The sequence below is a fragment of the Centruroides sculpturatus genome, unplaced genomic scaffold, assembly GCF_000671375.1.
Source record: "Centruroides sculpturatus isolate CEXI.00-Female unplaced genomic scaffold, Cexi_2.0 scaffold501, whole genome shotgun sequence".
NCBI lineage: Eukaryota > Metazoa > Arthropoda > Arachnida > Scorpiones > Buthidae > Centruroides > Centruroides sculpturatus.
This window is the reverse complement of record NW_019384766.1, coordinates 418,868-441,073: the sequence shown is the minus strand read 5'-3', so window position 1 is coordinate 441,073 and position 22,206 is coordinate 418,868. Positions and strand designations below refer to the sequence as shown.

General features: G+C 31.1%; 1 protein-coding gene across 1 annotated transcript in view; it reads left to right on the top strand.

Moving 5' to 3' along the window:
• The window catches only part of LOC111628911 (E3 ubiquitin-protein ligase TRIM33-like), a 63,394-nt gene that overhangs the window by 35,731 nt on the left and 5,457 nt on the right, over positions 1-22,206 (top strand). Inside the window, exons 4-5 of the mRNA XM_023372769.1 lie at positions 13,478-13,688; positions 20,354-20,605. Coding sequence (XP_023228537.1) covers positions 13,478-13,688; positions 20,354-20,605 — 463 coding nt within the window. The remainder of the gene's footprint in view (positions 1-13,477; positions 13,689-20,353; positions 20,606-22,206) is intronic.

The window sequence follows — 22,206 nt, the reverse complement described above, 5'->3', positions numbered from 1 at the left end:
GGGAAAAACATTCGGCAACATCAGAAGCAGAAGCGTCGCGATCTGGCAACATTGAAACAAGTTTCGAGAAGGACCACGTGTATCGACAGAAGGCGAGAAGAGAAAATTTACGTACTTAAGTACTAATAGTTCACGAAAATAATAATTTTTGTGAACTATTATTACTTAAGTATGTAAAAATTTATTACATTTCCTGTTGTACGAGGGTTTTACCCAATTCTCGAACTGTGTCAGAGTGAATCCGTGCTATAAAAGTACCGTGTTATACGGGGGATGGTACCAATTCTCGAACTGTGTTAGATTGAATCTGTGCTATAGAAGTGCCGTGTTATACGGGGGTTACCTGTATATTTTTTTTTGGTTTTTATTTTTTTCAATATATTTATTTTATTTGTACAAAATAGAAAAAAAATTTTTAACGATACAATAGCCACAATTATTATTTTAAAAAGTTTTCATTAGGATTAACATCAACGAAAATTCAACACGAAGCGACACGCAATGGAGAAAAATTTCAATACGGGATAGGTTAATATATTTTTTTTATACATAATTGGTTATCCGAAAAATAAGTTATCCGAACGACCCCAGTCCCCAATTGATTCGGATAAACAACGCTCTACTGTATTAGGCAAAATTATAAATTTGAGATAACTTCTAATAATCTAATGTCAATAAAAAAATTTCTGAAATTTTTTTTAATATTTTGACAGGGAATTTGAAAGTGTTTTTTTCCCCCCCTTCTTCTTCTTGGTTATTGGGCCAGGCCATATCTTGAAAATGAAGCATATTTTTAAAAATTTTTGAGAGAATTTAAGACATATTTTTGACCCTAGAATCTATCCTTAAAATATTGGCACTGAGTTCAGTTATAACCCTGTATATTTCCAAGGAAGTTTATTAGTCAGATGGCCAAAAAAATTATCTGGATTATGTGCATGGAGTTTGAGGAGAGCGCTGTAGTTCTAAACAAATATCTTTCTGAAATTATAAATTCTGACCAATTAAAAAGTTTCATCTGCAAAATTGATTTTTTTAAAAATAGAAAAATATAATTTATTTAAAGAATGTTTAATTGAAAATAATTAAATAGATGATTAAATTACATAATGTTTTTACTAACTTTTAAAAATAACTTTGCTCGTTCATGATTTTTTATGTTGTATATAGAGTTTTTTAAATTGATACCTGGGTATCTGTGTATAAAAATTGGTTTAACACTAATTTGGACTGCTAAATATCTAGCATTGAAAAAGGATACTTCAATTACAATCATCTGGTATTTTGTTTTTGATGCATGAAGTGAGCATTTTGTAGAATGTAGGGAAACACATGATTGGTTTGTATTGTGTAATCTCTATATTGTCATTTTGGGTTTCATGTATGTGATGCTGTGTAGAAATTTTTGGCATATCATATGGGTTGTTGATTATGTGTGTAAAATGTTTGGTTAGTTCCTAGTGTAGAGTTGGAAATATTTTGTACCAGAAATTGTGAATGTTGTCTATACTAGATATATTAAAATTCTGTTCTTTGTGTGAATCTTGTGTATATGTTTATTTCAACACGGAGAATAATTGTCTTGTTTGTTCTGTTGTCTAGTCTGCGAGTTTTTTCCTTCCTCTTTTGTCTATTTTGCTTTATCTTTGTATGCAATGGATTAGACCAAAGGGCAAATTGATCTGGAGATTAATCTTTTACATGGTATCTTATATGTCACACAAATGCATATAGTGAGTTGATTTAAATTTCAAAATCTGTGAGTTTTTTTTTTATATTACTGTGCCATTGTGAACATGTGCTTGATGTGTAATTGTCTAGAAATTCTTTGTGAATTTATTTTGTTGTTTTTATAGTGTACAGATTTTGTATTGTTTGAGTCTTTAAATTAACATGTTTTTGTTTGAGAGTATCATTGTATTCTTAACACATGTTGTGTTTGTGTTGTTGAGCCGCAATTTGAAAAAATTGTAGACCTATTAATGCCCACTGTTGTTTGTCTGTTTTTCCTTAATCTTGAGAACAGAGTTAGATAGATGAAAGATGAGTCTAGATATGGAAAGCTTGGGCAGGAAGCCCCGATTAACTATATAAGAACTTCTGATGAAAACTGGATGTTACATTATTTCAATTCAAAACTTTTCCTGAATGCAGTTAATAGAAGACCATCATAACTATTGTTAAAGGAAAAGCATGGTGTACAGGGGCAAGACACTACTGTACTAATTTGAGGTGGACAGCATATATTTTAAATTAAATAAATTAAAAATTGCAACCCTGCATTGTGATGATGTCACAATAAATAATTGCTCGTTTGTTTTAATTTTCTTGAATATATTTTTTTTTTTACCTTTTTGATTAATTTTAGTAGAAAATGTCAGCCTTCCTAACTTACCTAATGTTATTTGTGTTCCTATTTTTCTTCATGCAGGTTTAATTTCTGTGTGTTTTGATTATGATGATTATGGCCATACTATATTACTACCATGCATCAGTATAAACCAGTGTAAGTATGTCTGACTATGAGAATGTTATCTGGTTGAGTATATTTTGGTAATAGGTGTGTGTGTATTTAGACAGTGTGAAGGTATTCCTTAATTATTTTGGTATTTTGTTTTAGATATTAATTTTATGGGATTGAAATCTGTATACTTAGCAAGTATTTTTTGGAATTAATCTGTGTCTAAAGTGTTGCTGCTTCCAACTGTTGATGTTTCCATTGGTATTCCATTGTGTGTGTTTTTATTAGTGATTTTCATTGAGGTATTGTCAATAAGTTTTTCGTTAAGATTTTCGGTTGGATTTAGACTATGTGCATTAATGTATTTTTTCTGCAATTCACTGTTTGATGCATTTGATCATTGTTTATGGAATAAAAGTGTTGTGTACAATTGTTCTTTTCTGATCAACAGCAAAACAGATAATTTGTCATGTAGTGTCCATTGTAAAATTTAAACATAGCAGCATATGTTGCTATGTCTATTTTAAGTTTTGCAATGCTGTAGTTAGAACAGATGACTTTATTCATTTTTAAGTACACTTTATGCTGTATCTGTTGGTATGGTTTTCCAGCCATGATGGTCACAGGTTGAATTGGTGTGGTGATAGTTATGATTGTGTCTATGATTTAATTAATTGCTATGCATGGAGCCAGTGTTGCATTCATTACAGGTGGTCAAGGAACATAACAGCAGAGTTTTTAAACAAGAGTCTCACAAGGATCTTGTTAAATTGGATTATGTTTGAGCTGATATTATACTGTTGCAACCATTTTTATTTTCTTTACAGAAGTTGGTATGCTTATGTACCAAAAGCCAGGGTCTGTATAAATCAGCTGTCTATTCTGATCAGATGCTACTTGAAATTTACTTTTTGTTTCATTGGCTCTATGGTCCTACTTGGAAGTTCATGCTCCTCCTACACACACTGCTCTATAGTTCATTGGAACTACTGAGCTATCTCAAGGTGATGACTGACAAGAGAATTATTGTTATATTTTATTAATATTATTTCATGAATAAAGTAGAAATGAAGCAACACAATAAAAATTTTTGTTTGATAACTATTTTCAACACTTATAAAGTTTGTGTGTCAGAATTTTGCTTTTTCTGTTTCTAATAGAAGTGAAATAGAATTAAAACATTTTAATGTTTGTGATAGTATCATTTTAAATAACACACTAGTATGTTTCATGCTTTCAATAACTACTATGAAAGTGCAGGATACACAGTTGTGCATATTATGCAAAGGATTTAATTCCATTCTAGCAATATTCTTGGAGTTTTAAGTTTCTCTGCATGTCAGTACAAATATATCTGATATCTGCACAAATTTACATATATGAATTGTACAGGTAAATTTATCTGTACAAATTTACAATTTTTGAAAATTTTATAAATACATGTTGTTACTTTAATTTTCATCATATAGGGAAGTCATATTGAACAAAAATAATTTTTAAAATAAGAATTTAAACTTGGACATGTAGATATGAATTACATTTACTGACTGCAGGTAATCGTTTAACAAAAAGAATGCAAAATAAAAAATATGATAAATATGAATATATATTAATAAATATTTTANTATTTTTAGCATTCTTTTAGTTTGAAATAGTTTAACTGATGAAGGCTGTTTAAAACAGTCAAACGTTATTATTATATTATTAAATATTGCTGGATTAATAAGGTGTTATGTTTTTAGTTATACAATATCCAGTAAGTTCATTATTTATTTATCTATTGTTGTCCATTACGATTTGTCGTCATACATATTAATGTTATTAAACTTCTGTCTTATTGTTGGAATTAAACTTTTGGTACCAAGAAACCATAAACTTTTCCAACATTCATTCAACAAGAATCTTAGTGCAGTAGTAATGAAAAAGAAACAGTTTTAAAGTTATGACAACAGCATGTGGTGATAGTTCAAAGATTGTGTTACAAAAACGATTTGCCTACCACTTTAAGTGTAGGAAGATATTTAGTTTTCTTGCATTTGTGATGTCATTTATGATCTTACCAGCTTCGTGGTGGCTAAAGTAATTTTTTAATGGATCATTTATTGAAAAAAACAAAAATGTTTGAAAAATTTCATGTATTCAATAACTATAAAGTAGACAAATTATTATATTAATTTTTATTAGTTGCTTAGAACATAAATGACTAGTTGCCTGGCATAAATAACTTCATATGATATTTATATTAATAAGTTACATTAAAATTGTTGTTTTATGATATATTAAACAATTTCCAATATTTATAATATATAATAATTTTTAAAATGATACAATTATAAAACTACAGAAAATTATTTTAATTAAAGTCAGGAAATGTTTTATTTATTATTCACTTTTTCCTAATAGAATGATAGATATGATAAATATTACATATCATTATTATATTATGCAGTGTTTATTTATTGGTCTTATTATTTTTTTTAAAACTTGACTTTTTTGAAATTTTTTTAATCTACATGCTTAAATGAAACAATATAATATGATAGCTTGAATATCCACTTCAAAGAGCTGTTCTTTAAATTTAAAAGTGTAATGTCAGATGTTTTCATTTTATAAAAATATTAAAATAATTAAGTAATGATTATTTTCATTATTTGATTTTAACATTTCAAATTTATTGTTAAATTATAGGAACAGTTAAAACTGTATTGTGAATCTTGTGATAAAGTGACATGCAGAGATTGTCAACTTCTTGAACATCAAGATCATAGATACCAATTTTTGTCAAAAGCTTGCGAAGATGAAAAGTTGTATTTAGGAACGTTGTTAACTAAAATTAAAGAAAAGCAAGCTTACATTAAAAATGCCCGTACAACTGTAAATAAACGTCATAATGAAATTACACAAAGGGAACAGCATGTTAATGAGGAAATTAAAATGTGTGCTGTCAGGTAGGAAATTCAATGTATTTCTCATAATAATTATTGCATTAATAATTTGTTTGATAAGTATATATCTTAAAAATAGAATTTTTATTAAGATTAATTTTTTTTATTTCTTATTACATGTTATTTATTAGTGTTTTTGCTTTATAAAATTGTTTAAAATCATATACTAAATACGGAACCTGTTACCGGTGTAATTTTGTGTGAAAAAATCTTCCTTTCACAAATGTTTTCGAGGTTCTGTATTTAGTATTTCATCCCCGGTGTCAGAGTGAAGTTAATTTACTGTTTAAATCAAATTAAATAAAAGGAATTACAGTTGACCCCCCATAACACTGTTGATAATTCTGTTTTATATGAATTCCATGTTGTACGAGTCACTTAGATTTTACAGATGCGTGTGCCGGGCTGTGAACAGATCACGTGTTTGTAAAATCTAAGTGACTTGTACAACATGGAATTCATATAAAACAGAATTATCAACAGTGTTATAGGGGGTCAACTGTAGTAAAAACATAATCTAGTTTTGTTTTTTACACCTAGAAAGTATATACAGTTGAACCTGTGTATTGCAAATCTCACAGAAACAAGAAAAAAAATTTGAGATACAGCTTGAGATATCTCAAATTTTTTTCTTGAGAGTTTTTTCTTCTCTTTTCTTGTAGAGGTTCCTCTACAGTAAACAGTAATAGGTTTCTGTATATATTTTCTGTAAAAGTAATAGGTTTCATTGAAAGTATGGTATTTCATAATAACAGGTATAGCACATACCTGTATTAAGTATAAATAAAACATTTCTGACCTTAACAGAAATAGTTCATAAATAGTTTCTGATGCTTGACTTCCTTTAAGCAACAAAGCACAAGCCAAACTTGTAGCCAGTCAGAGAAAAGCAGTGCTAATTTCAATTATGTATCGTATGGCAACTACAATTTATGTTATCAAAATATACTCACTGAGTTTTAAGTTTGTAATTGACATTTCAGTCCATAATTTGAGATATAGAGGTTTAGAAATTTGTGATAAACATGGAAAACATTTTGAATTTAGACTGAAAATGCATGAAAAAAATTAGTCACAGCATTTACTCTGTCAAGTAAAAAAAAAACCTTGCCTATATATATACAGGAATCAGAGTTACTGATTTTTGGGGTCAATTTCTCTGCCCTCCAAACATCTGAAGTAATTCCGAATATCCTGTTTGAAAGAAAATTGTTTTGTTAGGTTCTGTGCAAATTTTAAGATATTCTATAAAGCAGAATTCGAACAGTAATGGCCTATTCAATAAAGCCTGAGGAAGAGCCCAAGAGGGGATTCGAAAATGTTTGCGACTATAGAATAGGAACCACTCTGGTTAACAGGTTTGAAGAATAGATATAATTTCAAGGTTTTCTATAAAGCAGAATGTTGTTGATATAAACAATTGAAAAGTGCAAAATTTCCAAAAAAGCAGTATTTTATTCTTCATCCGGTACTACAGATGTTCATAGAAAAAAACTACTGGGTCTAGAAATCTTTTAAACTTAAGCCTTACACATTATCAGTGAAGTGCTTGTAAAACTTCTGGGTCAATAGGTAAAAGTTTACGGGTGTTTCCCATATCTAATTCAGTTATATGGCTTAATTTTATGCTTATAAAGATAAAATTGCATAGAATCAATTGAATTTTATTCAAAATGTTACTCAGAATAACAAAAGCTAAAATATATGCCAATTAAAACTTTTTATAAGGATTTTTCTAAACTGCATATTGAAAGTGTCAGTTGGCAATGTGTTTGGTTGGCACCGACCGAAATGAGTATTGAAAGCATTCAGTTGGCAGTACATTTGTCAACAGTGAGTTGGTTGGTGATTTCTGTGGCAGTCACTGAGCACTGACTGAATTGTATGTCATTGTCTTATGTCTTGATGCAATAATACAATTATTAAACAAAAACATCTGAGATGTAAAAAAATTTTGCTAAGTAAAAACATGACCATTTAGATGACAGTCAAAGTTTTTTAAGGTGTTTTCTTTTAATAAAAATAAAAATCTTGTGGGTATTGCTTAAAAATGCAAAGTTTATCTGTATCATTATTTTCTACATTTCACTTCCAAATGCCAAGCTTATCTTGACCAAAGGAAAATTCCTAAAAAATTTTTTTGACTGTTGTCTAAATTGTCATAAGTTTTTTACTTTATGAAATTTTTTACATCTCAGATGTTTTTGTTTGGATTTCAAGATACAAGTTTTTCAGATAAACATATTTCAGATAGGTTCAACTGTATATAGAATATTACACTATATCAGTTAGCAATAGTAGCAATTATCAATTTTAGCACTTGTTGAAATGATAATCAATTTTAGCACTTGTTAAAATTTTCATAATAAAGTTAAGTGATTGAAAATGATCAGAAAATATCTAACATTGTTTGCTATTTTTCTTCTTGGAATTTGTGTGTCAAATGTGAATCCAAACTCCTAGTATGTAGTTTATTTGAAATAATATCTCAATCACTTTAATAGAACATTGACATTTTTAATAAAACTTCAAATATAAATGTTCTATAGTGGGAATAATAAAATGTACTTTTATGTGAAAGGAACAAAAAATGGGATTTTGCATGACCTGAATTACCTCATATAATTCAGGTAATGCAAAACAATGGGTATCAAAACAGGTTGAATAATACTGCCTGACCTGAATTACCTGAGATAATTCATGTCATGCAGTATTATTTACAACCTATGGTCCACTGATCCTCAGGAACTGTGAATGTTTCAGTGGAGTGCTTATATTCACAGATGAAAAAACAGAAGCTTATATCATAAAATAAAATATTGCTTGTAATATTTATCTTAAAAAAATCCAACTACAGTTGTCCCTCTATAGTTCGACGTTTTTTAATCCAACATGCTCAGTAGTCCGACGCACCTCCCGTCAAGGTACCCGTCCCCGTTACGTGTCTGCTTGCACAGAAGCATGTCACGATGTGAATCTCCCCATCCAATTCTTACTCGATGACACACATTTCGTGTGTTTTATGTGAGCAGTTCTGTTCGAACAGTTGGAGTAGAGAATATTGTAAGTTACTGCTAGCAAAACAATGCGAAATATGTAATTATTTTCGGTAATCCGGACACTTTTGGTAATCTGACACACCTTTGGTCCCATACCTATTGGATTATCAAGGGACAACTGTACTAAAGTTTAAAAAAATATAAAATTATTTAAATTAAATTAATATTTTTAAAACAAAGACATTTAGAATATATAATTAATTTTTCTCTAGGGGTCTGCCAAAAGTTATCCTATATTAAGGGGGGGGGTCTGCTGGAAGGTGAAGTTTGAGAGAGAGTAGCGTATGTTTGCCCATTGGGTCATTTTGTATCCAAAGGCATGCAATTTTTCTGACTTTCAAAATTTATATTAATTTACACTTTTCTCTCATAAATTAAAGATGGACTGTTGTTGATAATATTAAAACCAATTAACAGTCATAGAATATGATGATTATTGAAATACTGACTTAATGAGTGGTACTCATGAGTCAGAGCTACATTTGTGAAATCACACACAAACGAGAATTTACACAACATAGAAATACATTAAAATTCCAAATGATTCCTTTGCTAAATGCATAATAACCAACTTAATTTTTTGATTTATGTCAAGTATAAAAAATTAATTTATTAATATAAATAAGGTAAAGCAAAAAATTTGTATCAAACACATGTTCTGTACAAAAAATTTCTTGAAAAAATCTGACTGAAAGTTGAGTTGTTTAAAGAATAGAAATATAAATAATACACAAGTGCCCTATACTGATTTTGTTAGGGAATACTAAACTAAAGCAAGTGTCGATATCGCAAACTCTGTATGAACTGGCAACANAGCAATTATCCGGGCAGTAGACAGTGTTTATGTTTTTGTTGCAAGTGAGGATGCCCGTCTTGGTCAAGACAGACATCCTCACTTGCAACAAAAACATAAACATTGTCTACTGCCCAGAACTGTCAACTGCTTATGCCACCACTCCCTATATAATACACCATGACATGATTATTTATTTTACTTCTGTCTACTATTCTCCATTCAAATCCATCAACCAGCTTATTCAGGATTTGCAGGGAATTAACAACAAAATTGGATTATTTCCTTGGCTGGTTGGGAGGGACATTAATGACAAGTCATCCATCTGGCACAGCCCGGTGGAAGACAGCAGAGGGTACCGGGTTAGCAAATTTGCATCTAGGAACCACCTAGTTTCACTTAACTCCAGCCCTCTCTCCACTTTTTTCTGTGCAAGGGAAAAAAGTTGGGTTGACAGATGCATAAGGGGCACACCCCCTTGTGCATCTGTGCACCACTATGGAGGAAGACAATGTGAGCGATCACAGGTACATCAAAATTGTCATTAAAAGCAATGATCCTGCGAAGAAAATGACTAGGTACACTAGCAAAGATATAATCAGATATAACCATACTAGTCTATTGACTAGTATGGTTATATCTGATTAATTAAGAAACCTGAAGATCAGATTGAGGTGTATATAGCATAACTTGCAACCAGTGTTGCTAACTTTTTTTGATGAGAATTCACTAGTCTATTTATGGTTCCACTATGACTCAGTGCCCACAACCTTCCAAGGCTCTTAGCTGTCTTATACTTTAATTCCAGCATGGTATATGTATGATAAAATTTGTGACCCAATTTATTAGAATAACCAATAATGATCTGTCAAATTTTTATCAGGTTATTTTAAGTCTAATGATAATCTTAAACAAGGAAATTTGGCTAGAGATAAGTGGTTAGACTGCCATCTAAATTAAATTAAAATTTATTTATTATTTTTAAATTTTATCGTGAGACAGTGACATAACAGTCTACCTCTAGCCAAATTACTTCATTTTGAATTATTATTTAGACTTAAAATAGTGTGATAAAAATTTGGTAGATCATTTGGTTAAAAAGAATTAAATATATTTGATGAATTTTAAAATGTGCTGTTTAGTATTTCAGTCAAATCATTATTCCAATTCAGCTTAAAGAAAAATTCTTAGAATATTGTTTTAGAATACATATTTACTAAGAAGTTAAAACTTTAATTACCTTAATTGTTTTAAAATTAATTTTACTTTAAGATTAATATATGTTATTATTAAGAATAATAAAATAATAAAAAATTATCATTATTTATTTTCAAGCTAAGACATGTTTTGCGTCGGCGGTGTGAAGTTCCTAATCCACAACATGTTGTAGATATTCATTTTTCATATGAATCAAATTATCTTACACAATACATCAGTCAACTTGGTTGTCTCTTTGTTGATCGTCAACCAGTAGGAGGTATGATATCTGGAATATTACCTAGAGGACAGCATATTACACAGTCACAAGGTGGACAAACTGCTGTAACTATAAATCAAAATTGTTTTCCAGTTCAATCTTCAAATCAGGTATTTATGCATAGCTGTTTTTTTTCAGATTAAAAAAAATACACAATTAGGAAAACTAGTAATTTAATTTCTTAAATACAGAATGTGTTAATGGAAGGAATAATTAAGAAATATTTTTAAAAAGTTAATTTAACATGAATTTCATAAACCCCAATAATGAATCAATTAAGTTTAAAGCAATTCAATAGTTATATTTTAGAATTTCAAATATTGAAATACTGAATATTGAAAAATGTTGAAAAAATGTTGAAATATTGAAAAATGTACTTCAAACATTTTTCAAATATTGAAAAATGTTTGAAGTAGATAATTCAGAAAAATTTGTTTGTGATTTTAATTTCTATATTATTATGTCCATAAATATATAATTAATTTATATTACTACTAATGTTTGATTTAATTTTGTTGAAATCAATGAAAATGAAAATAAATTTTAGATAAGGAGTAAAACTAGTCTAAATTTTAGATAAAACCAATTTTAAAATTTCAGAAATTATTGTAAATGATAAAAAGATATCATATTATTCATATTTATTTTATTTAATTTATCCTATTCTAACAATTATTTACATTTAAATTGATTCTTTTAAAATTAACACTATGTATATCACTGTCTGTCGGCATTACAAAAAATGATTTATTTTTCAAGCACTCTTGACCATTTAAAAATGTTCTTTTCAGGCAGAATTGTTGTTAGAGATTCCATAGAACAAAACATTTGGTTGATGTTCAAATTCTTATTGAATTTAATGTTTTATCAAAATTGTTTGTCTTGCATCCACATGGAAATTTAAATTATACATGTACAGTTTATAAAAATTATACATCAATACAAAATACCATAAAATGTAAAACAAAACATTAAGAATAAATGGATTAAAATTAAGTACATAAATAAAAATGAATTAATTGATAAACAAAAACACATAGTGGTGCTACTATTGCTACATGATGTTTTATCGGAAACTATGTGATTTAGAACGTTAGAAGTCTAAACAGTGCGTCCACAACTCTGGTATATCCAGCATGGTATATGTCTGGTATATCAGGTAACTTCTGATAGGTCTAGTTTGTTGTTGTTAAGTTCCATCAAGTTGTTGTCTACTCCTGGTGACTTCATGGACAAGTCTTCTCCATCTTGATCTTTCCCTTGTTGTCTCTTGTAGCTCCTCCAGCTTCATTTCTGTGACTTTCTCGATTTCTTCCATCCACCTTATCCGTTGCCTTCCCCCCTTCCTTCTACCTTCCACTTTTCCCAGCATAATAGTCTTCTCTAGGGAAACTTCTTTACGCATCACATGTCCAAAGTAGGTCAATTTTTGTTTTAAGATTCTTGACTCTAAAGAGAAGCTTGGCTTAATTTTTTCTGAAATTGAGATATTTGTTTTCTTTTCTGTCCATGGAACTCTAAGTAATCTTCTCCATACCCATAATTTGAATGCATCAATCATTTTTCTTTCCTTTTTCCTTAGAGTCCAGCTTTCACAGCCATATAATGTTACAAGGAAAACCATTGCTTCTACAAATTCTTTTCTTAGTATGAATGGAAATGTCTTTATCTTTCTTTATCTTGGTGAGATTTGCCATGGCTGTTTTGCCAAGGTTAATTCTCCTTCTGATTTCTCCTTCACAACTTCCATTCCTTTCTATCTTTGAGCCCAAAAGTATGTAACTTTCTGCCACTTCAATTCTTTCACCGTCCACAATGAAATCTATGATATGTCTGGTATCTTCAGGTAACTCCTAGTATCAGGAACATGTTAATTCAACAGCAGTATGTTATTGTGCAATGGGCAACGATAGCTGTAGATGACTACATTCCTCTCACACACTGCTACAAATGCTGTGGTTATGGCCATCTAGCTAATGTACAAAAAAACAACACTGTAGTCACTGCACGAGCAACCACAGCTACAAGGTTTGCCGCGTTCACAATCAGGACCGTGCTGCATTAATTGTGCGAAGGCCAATAATACTCTACCAGAAGGGAGCAAACATAAGACCACACACAACACATTCTCTCAACAGTGCCCCATAACTAAACACATGAAATCACCAGCTGCCAGTAGGGTCAGCTATGAATAATACACCCCTTCCAATATGAACACAGGCAGCTATAAAATTATACAGATTAATGCACAGAAATGCAAAGCTGCCTGCTCTCTCCTCATTCACACTTCCATTGAACCTGACTATCATATTGTTAATAGTGAACGTGATAGTCAGGTTCAATGACTGGAAAGTCTGTCCAGCTCAGGACCTTGGCTATTGCATCAAGGCTGGTATTATCATCAGGAATAAAAACGTTGCCACCTGCCTTGTCTCCCAACACACCACAGAATACATTACCACCATATGTGTTACAGACAGTAACACTCACCTTTACATAATAATGTTATAAAACAAAAAACATAACTTCATCAAAATTATGTGCTTTCCTTGAAAGCATACTTTCCTTACCACACGATCTATAATTAACCCCTTTTTGTCCATTTAAAAAAAAATTTTTAATTAAGCATAAAAAATACTTAAAACTGNTCTACTGTATATTTTAGTTTAAAATTATGTGATTTATTTTAATAAAATTAAAATGTTTATATATGTATACACACATATGTTTCTTTTTTATTAGATTTATAACAGAAATCAACAGAAGAGCAAAACAACTTTTACATCAACTTAGTGAAGTCTGTACACAGAAGAAAACACAGTTATCCATGAAGAATGAGGAACTAGTCAGTCTTTCTTTTAAATTAGAACACTGTCTAAAATTTACTGAAAATGCGATGAAACATGGCAGTGAAATGGCACTCGTCTACAGTAAAAAAGCAATTACAAATCAGGTAACATTTTGTTGATTAATTGAATAGAAGCTTAAATGAAAAAAAGATCATTTCTATCATATCAAGTTTTATGAGTAATAATAAAATAATAGTGTTTCTATTTATCAAATATTGGACCAATTTCAAAATTAAATCTAAACTTGAGTTATGTATTAGAATTTTCCATAATTTTTAATATAGCCAGTATGATAACATATTCCATAAGTGATGACTAGATGATACAGAAAGCAGTGTAAGCTGTGTTCTAGAACAGTGATTAGCATTATTTTTTATCATGGGTCATAATCAACCAAATTGTAATATTTTATATCATGTGATAAATTAGGTTAGGCTTGTGGACTAATAAGGGGAGGCTCAGGATTGGCCCTCTTAGATTTCAATAAATTTGATATATGTTGTAATACTGTCATATAAATCAGCGGTCGGCAACCTTTTTCACCTCACAGATCACTAAAGTCACAATTTTGAATCCTGCGGACCATTATCATGAATTTTTTTAAACGATATGAAATCTGTAGAATAATGATCATAAAAGTTCAATTTTACTATATTAATATGAAACTCGCATGTTTAATTATAACAAATTAATGCAAGCCTAAAGTTCAATGCTGCTTGTTTGAAACAAGTTTATGGATTCTTTGCACTTTTCCATGAAGGACGACAGTCGCACTCACAATATTGTTTATCGTTCATTATTTATTGATAACAGTCACTTCGTTTTTGGTTTTAGATTTGAATAAAAAACCCCAATGAGTGAAAAAAGTAACTAAGCCTTTTGCATTTCTCTCATAATACTTTGCATAACCTTCAGTTGATCAATGTTCAAATTTCTCCATGGACCACCCAAATTTTTCTTGTGGACCATCAATGGTCTGCGGACCACCAGTTGCCGACCGTCGATATAAATCAACAATGAAGCCGCTCCATGTAACTTTTTAAACTCATTTTTCTTGCAAATATTTAATTTTTCTGTATTTGTTATAACTGAGTCTCAAAGGCTGCTTTTTTTTTTTTTTACAATACAGCTGTAGCTTAGGGTTTAAGGTCATTAACTAGTAATCTTAAAATGATGTGTTTGCAGAATCACTACCATAATATTGATATATCAGGTCAGTCCATAAGTTCATGCGTATTTTATGACCTTGAGAAAAATCGTGTTTTGCTGTTAAAATTGTCAATCTAATGTGATACTTTTTACACTGAAGTGTTAAATTGGATCTCATTCATATAATACTGTTCAGAATTGGAAACATTTCAGTTGTTTATTTTCGTTAAAATGGAAGTAACAGACGAATATAAGAGACATGTTTTATACTTTTTATTTTTAAGTGGTGAGAATGCTACAAATTCAGCCAAAAAATTAAATACTGTTCATAATCAAACTGTAATTAGTGTAAGGACTGCGTAGAAGTGGTTTGAAAGATTTAGAAATAATGATTTTAGTGTGGAGGATAAGGCTCGTACTGGAAGACCCGTTGACTTTGATGATGATGCTCTCTCTGCACTAGTTGAAGCAGAATTATCTTTAACAGTTGATGAAATTGCAGAACGTTTAAATTCATCCCATGGAACTGTTCATAGACAGCTACAACAAATCAGAAAAGTTTCAAAGCTAGGAAAATGGATACCACATGAACTGTCAATAGCTAACCAACAACAACGTGTAAACATTTGCACGTCTCTTTTATCCCGCATTACTTTAGAACCTTTTCTTGATCGGCTGGTTACTGGAGACGAAAAATGAATCCTCTATAATAATGTGACGAGAAAAAGACAATGGACAGATCGCAACAAGCAGCCAAAACCGGCTGCAAAAGGTGGATTGCATCCAAAAAAAATTCGTTTATCTGTTTGGTGGGATATGTCAAGTGTTATTCACTTTGAGCTGTTAGAACCTAATCAAACAATTACAGCTCAAATGTATTGTGATCAATTAGAGCGTTTAAATGAAAAATTGAAAAAAAGTTGACCGTCATTGGTGAACAGAAAGCAGGTTTTCTTGCAACATGACAATGCCAGACCACATGCTGCAAAAATAACTGTAGAGAAACTCAAAAGCTTCAACTGGGAAATTTTACCTCATCCACCATATTCTCCAGATATTGCTCCCAGTGATTATTATCTTTTTCGCAGTTTGCAGAATTTTTTAAAAGGGAAAACTTTTGAGGATGAGAACAATGTAAAAAAGGCTATTTCTGAATATTTTGATACGAAATCATTTTACGAAGACGGGATTAAAAAGCTATCATCAAGATGGCAAGAAATTGTACAAAATAATGGTGAATACATTATAGATTGAAATAAAATTTAATTAAGATTTTTTGTTGTTTTTTTTGTAGATAAAAATACGCATGAACTTATGGTCTGACCTGATAATATAGTAGTAATAACACATAGACACCAATAACCAGCAAAAAATAGATTTATTTTAAACAAAACATTTTCTTTGGTTTTAAATGGGCATCTTCGAGTTAGAAGAATCAAATATTTATTCTAAAAGTAGAACACAACTACAAATTTAAAAATTGAAACTGTCATGAAACTTAGTGAATTGATGAGCAAATCAATTACAAAATATAACAAATTAAAATATATAAGTTATTACTAAGATGAAGTTATGAGAGCTCATATAATGCTTACCATATGATCAACATAGAATCCTCAAAATAGAATTGCCTCATAATTAACTGTTGTCCTCCTTTTGAATACCTTGTATATTTTGATCTGTTCCAGATACTTGAGGAGGACAGAATCATCAGAGTAGTGTAAGATACATGCCTTATCAAATTAAACCTGAATGATAGTTTCACAGCTGATAACAACAGCTGTGAAACTAGCCATCACTATGGTGTAAAAGCCCTTCTGAATTGTATCATAACACTTGGTAGAGGCAAGCTGTCTAGTAAGTGAACAAATGAATGGCTTAACAAAGCAACTTTAGTATACTGGAATTAGAACATTTTCTGTCTCTCTGAATTCACATTTTATTAAAAAGCTAAAGATGTACACATCATCCAGACAAAATAAGTATCATTATCATCTGTTAATTTTTTTCGATTTTCATATCAAATTTCAATAAAATTTGATATGTAAAAAGAAATTTTAATGAAAATGATGTACAATACAGTACATTATGATCTGTGTGTCCCTAGAAATTTTGCAAAATGTAACTTTTTTGACTGAAAGTGAAAATTTTAAGTGAAATGAAAAATATTGATATCTTGCTAACAAATGGAACTCACATTTTGTTGTGCTCTTGGTTTTGTGAAGTTATTGGTTTATTTTTTTGGTCTTTTGTGTGTGAATTATACATCGCTGGACTTGGGAAGATGGGCTGCTCACACTAGTATCACTGCTTTTTGGATATTCTGGCTTTCCGCAGAAATACAGACTTCGAAAACCTGTGGACTTCCAGACCTACTTTCTGCATTTTTATAGTGTAAGTGGTCCGCTTTTGTAATTTTAACATGAAGTGTGTCTCCTGCCGTCATTTATTAATTATGCTATTACAACTGATTAAGGCCCTGCTCTCTTCGGTCAAACTTGGTTTAACTTGAAAAATTTTATACAGGACTACGAAGTTTTTATTTCTGTATTTTTCATTTTAAACAAAGGGCATTGTATAGTCCAAGGATTTGTTGCTTGCCTCAGGGGCCTTCAGAACATTCCAGGAAGCTCCTTTGTTCAGTGTCACTCGCTGCTATCTACAAGTTTTTGTCTCCACATTTCCTCTGTCTGGAGGCAAACAGATGGCTGTTAGTTGGAGAACCTTCTTGCTATTGCTAGTAGCTTTTAATGGTTGTTTTTATTGCAGCAGGATATCAATATGAAGAAACGATATTCTTGACAATTTAGCAACCTGTTATTTGTTTATTAATTATTTAATTTATTGAGGGTTTATAGTCTACTGTTTATTTACTTTATGAGGCACCCATGGAGAACTCAGGAGAGTCTAGTCAACAACCTCTCACTAACTTCGAAGACTCCATTATCAAGTCTGCTGCTTTGCAGCTGGGGAGAATAATGGACTTGTGTCCAGGATACACCACTGACAGGGTTAAGAAGGGGAGGAACAAGGGCTTCAGTTCAGAAGAATGGCTTTAGATCAGAGAACAGGTCTCTCTGTTATTTGCTGCCATAAACCAACTATATGGGATTGTCTTGGAACTATGCAACAAATCTGTGGCAACAAGTGCAGAGTGGGGTGCTATCAGGCAACCATATGCCAAGGTTACAAAGCTCAACACATGCCTCAGCAGCACTACTAGGGTCATATCAAGAACCCTTTACAACAAGGTGGATACAGAGGGAACTGGAGATAACCATGCCCTGCTTATCTACCCAAAACAAGGGGAAGAAGATATCAATATGAAGGAATGATATTCTTGACAATGTTCATCCACAAGATCTGCAGGTGGGAGTCAAGTCAGTACATTGTGTTAAAAGGGATGGACTGTGCCTAAGGGTGGGAAGCTCTACAGAAGGGGAGAAATTAAGAATGGCAATTGAGAACATTCCCAGGTAAACTGTCATCTGACAGAAAAAAGAAAACCTCGGGTAATCCTCAAATACCTCTAACTCCATACTAGATGACAAAGTCATGGAAATGATTTATAAACAAAACAGATTGCTTTGGAATAACTTAACATGGGACTTTTTTGCCAGCCAGTGACTTACCTGGCACTGGCTGGTGAGCTTCTCCCTGTCAAGGGGAAGGGTGCAGGAGGAATGCCACCACATTATCCTCATGAAATCTCCAACAATTCGAGATACACTAATTACAGCAAAGCACATTTCCATCTCTTGGGGAGCATCAAAGTCAATGATTACATACCACTGCTTCATTGTTACAAATGTTATGAATTTGCTTATATGGCGAAAGATTGTGTCGAATTACAAAGATATAGCCATTGTGCCAGGAGTCACCGTTTCGATGAATGTGCCAAAAGAGACAAGGTTCCCTGCTGCATAAATTGCAGGCAAGCTAACAAAAGCCTACCAAAAGAGCAAAGGATGCCAACTGACCATGCAGCTTTAGCCAGGAATGCGCAATAACCAAGAAGATGAAGACCTTATCAGTTAAACAAACCAATTATGGCTGGTAGGCCCTGTATATCATATTCGAGTAATAAGACCCCATTCAGGACTCCCAACATGAGTAATCCTGCTAATAATTACCAATTCAAACTAAATATCCTTCAAATCAATGTCCAAAGATCTAAGGCTGCTTCCTCGCTGGTGATAAAGATGGCAGAAGAGCATAACATGGACATTATCCTTTTACAAGAACTATACCTCGTGAAAAAATCTATTGTTTGTTTTGGAGGATAGAACATCCTCCTAACAACATCAGCAATTAGACGGGCAGTAGACAGTGTTTATGTTTTTGTTGCAAGTGAGGATGCCCGTCTTGGTCAAGACAGACATCCTCACTTGCAACAAAAACATAAACATTGTCTACTGCCCAGAACTGTCAACTGCTTATGCCACCACTCCCTATATAATACACCATGACATGATTATTTATTTTACTTCTGTCTACTATTCTCCATTCAAATCCATCAACCAGCTTATTCAGGATTTGCAGGGAATTAACAACAAAATTGGATTATTTCCTTGGCTGGTTGGGAGGGACATTAATGACAAGTCATCCATCTGGCACAGCCCGGTGGAAGACAGCAGAGGGTACCGGGTTAGCAAATTTGCATCTAGGAACCACCTAGTTTCACTTAACTCCAGCCCTCTCTCCACTTTTTTCTGTGCAAGGGAAAAAAGTTGGGTTGACAGATGCATAAGGGGCACACCCCCTTGTGCATCTGTGCACCACTATGGAGGAAGACAATGTGAGCGATCACAGGTACATCAAAATTGTCATTAAAAGCAATGATCCTGCGAAGAAAATGACTAGGTACACTAGCAAAGATATAATCAGATATAACCATACTAGTCTATTGACTAGTATGGTTATATCTGATTAATTAAGAAACCTGAAGATCAGATTGAGGTGTATATAGCATAACTTGCAACCAGTGTTGCTAACTTTTTTTGATGAGAATTCACTAGTCTATTTATGGTTCCACTATGACTCAGTGCCCACAACCTTCCAAGGCTCTTAGCTGTCTTATACTTTAATTCCAGCATGGTATATGTATGATAAAATTTGTGACCCAATTTATTAGAATAACCAATAATGATCTGTCAAATTTTTATCAGGTTATTTTAAGTCTAATGATAATCTTAAACAAGGAAATTTGGCTAGAGATAAGTGGTTAGACTGCCATCTAAATTAAATTAAAATTTATTTATTATTTTTAAATTTTATCGTGAGACAGTGACATAACAGTCTACCTCTAGCCAAATTACTTCATTTTGAATTATTATTTAGACTTAAAATAGTGTGATAAAAATTTGGTAGATCATTTGGTTAAAAAGAATTAAATATATTTGATGAATTTTAAAATGTGCTGTTTAGTATTTCAGTCAAATCATTATTCCAATTCAGCTTAAAGAAAAATTCTTAGAATATTGTTTTAGAATACATATTTACTAAGAAGTTAAAACTTTAATTACCTTAATTGTTTTAAAATTAATTTTACTTTAAGATTAATATATGTTATTATTAAGAATAATAAAATAATAAAAAATTATCATTATTTATTTTCAAGCTAAGACATGTTTTGCGTCGGCGGTGTGAAGTTCCTAATCCACAACATGTTGTAGATATTCATTTTTCATATGAATCAAATTATCTTACACAATACATCAGTCAACTTGGTTGTCTCTTTGTTGATCGTCAACCAGTAGGAGGTATGATATCTGGAATATTACCTAGAGGACAGCATATTACACAGTCACAAGGTGGACAAACTGCTGTAACTATAAATCAAAATTGTTTTCCAGTTCAATCTTCAAATCAGGTATTTATGCATAGCTGTTTTTTTTCAGATTAAAAAAAATACACAATTAGGAAAACTAGTAATTTAATTTCTTAAATACAGAATGTGTTAATGGAAGGAATAATTAAGAAATATTTTTAAAAAGTTAATTTAACATGAATTTCATAAACCCCAATAATGAATCAATTAAGTTTAAAGCAATTCAATAGTTATATTTTAGAATTTCAAATATTGAAATACTGAATATTGAAAAATGTTGAAAAAATGTTGAAATATTGAAAAATGTACTTCAAACATTTTTCAAATATTGAAAAATGTTTGAAGTAGATAATTCAGAAAAATTTGTTTGTGATTTTAATTTCTATATTATTATGTCCATAAATATATAATTAATTTATATTACTACTAATGTTTGATTTAATTTTGTTGAAATCAATGAAAATGAAAATAAATTTTAGATAAGGAGTAAAACTAGTCTAAATTTTAGATAAAACCAATTTTAAAATTTCAGAAATTATTGTAAATGATAAAAAGATATCATATTATTCATATTTATTTTATTTAATTTATCCTATTCTAACAATTATTTACATTTAAATTGATTCTTTTAAAATTAACACTATGTATATCACTGTCTGTCGGCATTACAAAAAATGATTTATTTTTCAAGCACTCTTGACCATTTAAAAATGTTCTTTTCAGGCAGAATTGTTGTTAGAGATTCCATAGAACAAAACATTTGGTTGATGTTCAAATTCTTATTGAATTTAATGTTTTATCAAAATTGTTTGTCTTGCATCCACATGGAAATTTAAATTATACATGTACAGTTTATAAAAATTATACATCAATACAAAATACCATAAAATGTAAAACAAAACATTAAGAATAAATGGATTAAAATTAAGTACATAAATAAAAATGAATTAATTGATAAACAAAAACACATAGTGGTGCTACTATTGCTACATGATGTTTTATCGGAAACTATGTGATTTAGAACGTTAGAAGTCTAAACAGTGCGTCCACAACTCTGGTATATCCAGCATGGTATATGTCTGGTATATCAGGTAACTTCTGATAGGTCTAGTTTGTTGTTGTTAAGTTCCATCAAGTTGTTGTCTACTCCTGGTGACTTCATGGACAAGTCTTCTCCATCTTGATCTTTCCCTTGTTGTCTCTCGTAGCTCCTCCAGCTTCATTTCTGTGACTTTCTCGATTTCTTCCATCCACCTTATCCGTTGCCTTCCCCCCTTCCTTCTACCTTCCACTTTTCCCAGCATAATAGTCTTCTCTAGGGAAACTTCTTTACGCATCACATGTCCAAAGTAGGTCAATTTTTGTTTTAAGATTCTTGACTCTAAGGAGAAGCTTGGCTTAATTTTTTCTAAAATTGAGATATTTGTTTTCTTTTCTGTCCATGGAACTCTAAGTAATCTTCTCCATACCCATAATTCGAATGCATCTATCATTTTTCTTTCCTTTTTCCTTAGAGTCCAGCTTTCACAGCCATATAATGTTACAGGGAAAACCATTGCTTCTACAATTCTTTTCTTAGTATGAATGGAAATGTCTTTATCTTTCATTATCTTGGTGAGATTTGCCATGGCTGTTCTGCCAAG